General features: G+C 45.2%; 1 protein-coding gene across 1 annotated transcript in view; it reads left to right on the top strand.

Annotated features, from left to right (window-relative positions):
* The window catches only part of niban2a (niban apoptosis regulator 2a), a 33,516-nt gene that overhangs the window by 12,211 nt on the left and 15,305 nt on the right, over positions 1 to 6,000 (top strand). Inside the window, exon 5 of the mRNA XM_079755644.1 lies at positions 467 to 634. Within this exon, the coding sequence (XP_079611770.1) occupies positions 467 to 634 (168 nt within the window). The remainder of the gene's footprint in view (positions 1 to 466; positions 635 to 6,000) is intronic.

The raw sequence follows: 6,000 nt of genomic DNA, 5'->3' as shown, positions 1-6,000 counted from the left end.
TGGATGAATAGACAGTCCCCAGTGTGTTAACCCCTGCTGCGCTGTGGTCCAGGGGTGAAGGATGGTGAATGGATGAATAGACAGTCCCCAGTGTGTTAACCCCTGCTGCGCTGTGGTCCAGGGGTGAAGGATGGTGAATGGATGAATAGACAGTCCCCAGTGTGTTAACCCCTGCTGCGCTGTGGTCCAGGGGTGAAGGATGGTGAACGGATGAATAGACAGTCCCCAGTGTGTTAACCCCTGCTGCGCTGTGGTCCAGGGGTGAAGGATGGTGAACGGATGAATAGACAGTCCCCAGTGTGTTAACCCCTGCTGCGCTGTGGTCCAGGGGTGAAGGATGGTGAATGGATGAATAGACAGTCCCCAGTGTGTTAACCCCTGCTGCGCTGTGGTCCAGGGGTGAAGGATGGTGAACGGATGAATAGACAGTCCCCAGTGTGTTAACCCCTGCTGCGCTGTGGTCCAGGGGTGAAGGCGCGGCCCAGCAGCAGCCCCTTTGTGAAGTGTGCCACCCAGTTCCCTCTGATCCTGTGGCACCCGTACGCACGGCACCACTACTTCTGCGTCATGACGGAGAAGGAACAGACCAAGTGGCACGCCGTGCTGCAGGACTGCGTCAGGCACACCAACAACGGTGAGGAGGACACACGCGTACGCAGCCTCCTACACACGCACCCTCACACGCACGCACACTGACCCACACACATTCACACCGACACGCGTGCACATTTGCACACAGGCAGACTCACGCACATGCACATTTGCACACGTGCACACTCAAACACATGCACACAAACACACACACCACATATTTTCTATTGTATTGATAAACCCACAAGCCAACAAGCATCAAACAGACATATAGACATACACCCACAGGTTGAAGCTCCCCAGCACACTGCAATCTAAGAGTACACGCACATATATACACACACACACACACACACACACACACACACACACACACACACACACACACACACACACACACACACACACACACACACACACACATAAACAGTAAGTGGTGAGTGCAAGGGAGGGGTCATTATCCAGGGTGGAGTAGAGACCAAAGCTGTTGTTGACTGACAACGACAATAAGTATCAGATGTTTCAGGTCTGAGTGTCACATCTATTGGGTGACATAGCTCTTAGAAAAAAGATGATTCAGGTCTGAGTTTGTAACATCTACTGGGTCACTTAGCTGTCAGCTATTAGATGTTTCAGGTCTGTGAGTTACCCGAAAGGACATATTTCTGGGAACTTTCCCAACAACTAGTCATCTTCGTCTGTGTGTGTGCATTGATACAGAAAATGGGAAAATGTGTGTATCCATTGTGTCTGTATATGTTTGTGTATGTATACTTTGCACACATATACAGTGGGGCAAAAAAGTATTTAGTCAGCCACCAATTGTGCAAGTTCTCCCACTTAAAAAGACGAGAGAGGCCTGTAATTTTCATCATAGGTAAACCTCAGCTATGAGAGACAAAATGAAAAAAAAAATCCAGAAAATCACATTGTCTGATTTTTTAAGAATTTATTTGCCAATGATGGTGGAAAATAAGTATTTGGTCACCTACAAACCAGCAAGATTTCTGGCTGTCACAGACCTGTAACTTCTTCTTTAAGAGGCTCCTCTGTCCTCCACTTGTTACCTGTATTAATGGCACCTGTTTGAACTCCTTATCAGTATAAAAGACACCTGTCCACAACCTCAAACAGTCACACTCCAAACTCCACTATGGCCAAGACCAAAGAGCTGTCAAAGGACACCAGAAACACAATTGTAGACCTGCACCAGGCTGGGAAGTCTGAATCTGCAATAGGTAAGCAGCTTGGTGTGAAGAAATCAACTGTGGGAGCAATTATTAGGAAATGGAATACATACAAGACCACTGACAATCTCCCTCGATCTGGGGCTCCACGCAAGAACTCACCCTGTGGGGTCAAAATGATCACAAGAACGGTGAACAAAAATCCCAGAACCACATGGGGGGACCTAGTGAATGACCTCCAGAGAGCTGGGACCAAAGTAACAAAGGCTACCATCACTAACACACTACGCCGCCAGGGACTCAAATCCTGCAGTGCCAGACGTGTCCCCCTGCTAAAGCCAGTGCATGTCCGGGCCCGTTTGAAGTTTGCTAGAGAGCATTTGGATGATCCAGAACAGGATTGGGAGAATGTCATATGGTCAGATGAAACCAAAATAGAACTTTTTGGTAAAAACTCGACTCGTCGTGTTTGGAGGAGAAAGAATGCTGAGTTGCATCCAAAGAACACCATACCTACAGTGAAGCATGGGGGTGGAAACATCATGCTTTAAGGCTGTTTTTCTGCCAAGGGACCAGGACGTCTGATCCGTGTGACGGAAAGAATGAATGGGGCCATGTATCGTGAGATTTTGAGTGAAAACCTCCTTCCATCAGCAAGGGCACTGAAGATGAAACGTGGCTGGGTCTTTCAGCATGACAATGACCCCAAACACACCGCCCGGGCAACGAAGGAGTGGCTTCGTAAGAAGCATTTCAAGGTCCTGGAGTGGCCTAGCCAGTCTCCAGATCTCAACCCCATAGAAAATCTTTGGAGGGAGTTGAAAGTCTGTGTTGCCCAGCGAAGGCCCAAAAACATCACTGCTCTAGAGGAGATCTGCATGGAGGAATGGGCCAAAATACCAGCAGCAGTGTGTGAAAACCTTGTAAAGACAGAAAACGTTTGACCTCTGTCATTGCCAACAAAGGGCATGTAACAAAGTATTGAGATGACCTTTTGTTATTGACCAAATAATTATTTTCCGCCATAATTTGCAAAGAAATTCTTTAAAAATCAGACAATGTGATTTTCTAGATTTTTTTTTTTCATTTTGTCTCTCATAGCTGAGGTATACCTATGATGGAAATTACAGGCCTCTCTCATCTTTTTAAGTGGGAGAACTTGCACAATTGGTGGCTGACTAAATACTTTTTTGCCCCACTGTATGTTTGTCTGTATGTAGGCATAGATATGTGGCATGTGTGCGTGTGAGTGTGTGAGTGTGTGTGTGTGTGTGTGTGAGATTCATGCGTCACAATGAAAAACCATTGCATACCTATCTGAAGGAGCAGGTTGATCAGTAGGTCCACCCGGGTGTAAACCAGGCGTGTCCTTAGACACGCCTGGTTTAGTGTTAGGGTTTGATCCTACACAACCAGGCAATACCCAACACAATACACCATAACACCCAACAGGTGACTCATTGTGCCCAGACCTGTCGTGATTGGGTCTTCTGGGCCTTCTGAGTTCATTGTTGATTGTCTACCAGCAGTCTGCGAGAATGTGTCGGATGGGCCTCATGCAAAGGGTGTGGAGCTCGTGTGAAACCACTTCAAACGAGCCATGGTAGGCATGTATAACCTGACAAAACATGGAACACGATGCATTACCTCACTGCATCACCACAAGAAATGACATCACAAAGAGGGCCACTGCAACCGAGACACTGTGGGACAGTCAATTGCAATGTAGATTTAGAGGTAAAGACAATGACATCACGATATAGACAGTCCAATATAGACATTGCAGAAAAGCACCATCACAGTATAGACAAATTAAATCGAGAAATTTAAGTAGTTAAATAGCAAAGTAGACATCTGTCTTATTTTAATCCAATGTATTGATTGAGAAAGAAAAAAGAAAAGATATCAGCCAGATGTCAGTCCGGTTACCGGAAGAGTGGCGTGCACAGTGCATCGATGTCTGCGTGCATGCACATTTGTGTGTGTGTGTGTGTGTGTAAGTGTGTGCATGAGGGTATGATTTCACCTGAGTTTAGTCTATGTATAGACAAAGTCGGAGAGAGAGAACAGAACAAAGCGTGTAACGGCCGTATCCGAACACACAGATGCTATCTGTTTACACGTCTGTTTCTGACCCCATCGACCCAAACCAGTCCCCACCAGATGGGCCCCCCCTCCCTATAAGAAGCCCAAGATGGAGCTTTTTGGGAGATGAAGTAGTCTTTACAAAATGGCGTGTTCCCCAAACAAAACATAATCATCCCAACATAAAATCCGCACAAGTGATGCTAACTTAACTTGATCTTAAAATAAAACAGATTCTACCCTGCGACAGGGTTGAATTTAAATAATAGGCCAACATTGTATGCTGTATACGCTGCAAGCATGGCATGCATAGTATGCATGTCCGCTGTATGCATCAAGTTAAATATATAGAGTACATTTAAAAACAGCCTTGGTCAGTGCTATGCAAATTCATGGTGTAAAGAGCAGCAAACAAATCAAAACAGGAAACATCGAACCTGAAGAGGTTCATTCATACAACACATACAGACATAGGCAGATCAGTTTCAAATGCCAGTGAATATAAATGGGTTTTGAGATGAGATTGCTTGTCCATCTACCTACCAATGGCAACTTACTTTAGATGCATCAAGAATATGTAGGTTCTAGATGCAACAATAGGTTGTTTGGAAATTTACTGATTGAAGGGATTTGGTATTGATGTTTACATTTTTCGATTTAAAGTTTGTTTTTGGGGTTGAGGAGGTCAAGGAGTCAACACAAGCTGGTGTGTGAGATATTCTCAGAGGAGGAGGGATTCTGCAGTTCATTCACTCACTCTTCACTCATCACAGGGAAGATTTCAGTTCAACAGAAAGCATCAAAGTGTTCGCTTTAAGAGCAGAAATACCTAGAATTACCTCTAACACTCTCTCTCTCTCGCTCTCTCTCTCTCTCTCTCTCTCTCTCTCTCTCTCTCTCTCATGACACACACACACTGGCATGTCTACCATCTAAGCTGGTCCAACCTTCTTCTGGCTATGCCTGGTTACATCTCAGCTAACTCACATGCTAAGCTCTTGGAATGAATTTCAATATCTCACCACCAACATTTGCTTGTGAACACCTTATCCAAACACCTACCAGATGCAGGTTAAACACTGGTCATTAGCATAAGAAACCTGGACTGCATTTCTTTCCTCTTGTCTAAACTTGTCGTCAGAGAGGCGACACAAAGCTCACACACACAATCCCTGGCTCCCAGCCTAATCCACAGTGGGTTTAACAATAGATAGGGATCTAAGAGACATAGTTAGCATAGCAAGAACATAGCCTGTTCAAAAGCTGGCATGTTCTTCCTTTGACTATTTAAATGGAACAGCTCAGCCATGTTTCCTCTCTTGCAGTTACTTGGCTCCTTTTCCAACTCTCTCTGTCTCTCTCTCTCTCTCTCTCTCTCTCTCAATTGATTGACTGTGTGTTCGGGCATGCTCAGAGAACTCCAGAATCCCTGCTGAACATTCCAATTTCAAAGTTTCAGAACACGCTCCCCTCAGTGTTCTACTGCCCCCGTTGCCCATATAAGGGCAACTTGGCTCTATCATCCTGTTCCATTGACATAGTATAATGTCAATGCACAATGATGCATTCTAGAATGATGATTGGACACAGTATATATCTGTGGTTGACCTATTTTGCATAGATTCAATGTGTAGACATATCGCCTTTACATTCTCATTACTGCGTCCAAAAAAAGTGATGTATTTAACTTTACTCTATGTATATTTTTCGTCAATAGAGTATTCTCCACTTTCAGACTTCATCCATGCGTATGATCAAATGAAACGGACATAAAGATATGCGTTTATCTTTTAAAAAACATGGCCCACTAATGGCCAGCGACCCACAGTTTGAAAGCCAATGATGTCGATTATTGTCCTGTATTTACTTGTTGAAACACATCCGGTGGGCTTTATGTAGTAGTGGTGGGCCGGCCCTGCCCTGTGGCACCTCAGTGCTGTTGACGTTCAGAGTTACAGCGGAGCCTGTTTCCTGCCATGACTAACGACCCTGTAGGGTCGACCCCTACCCCATTATGGACACAACTGTACTGGTTGTTAACCTGCCACACACACACGCACGCACGCACGCACGCACACACAGACACATATAAATAGGAACACACATGTGCACGGACCTAAAGGAAACAAATCCCTCA

This window comes from Pollachius pollachius (genome assembly GCF_949987615.1).
Source record: "Pollachius pollachius genome assembly, chromosome: 18".
NCBI classification, from domain to species: Eukaryota; Metazoa; Chordata; class Actinopteri; order Gadiformes; family Gadidae; genus Pollachius; species Pollachius pollachius.
Note: the sequence above shows the minus strand (reverse complement) of the source record. Positions and strands in the feature narration are given on the sequence as shown.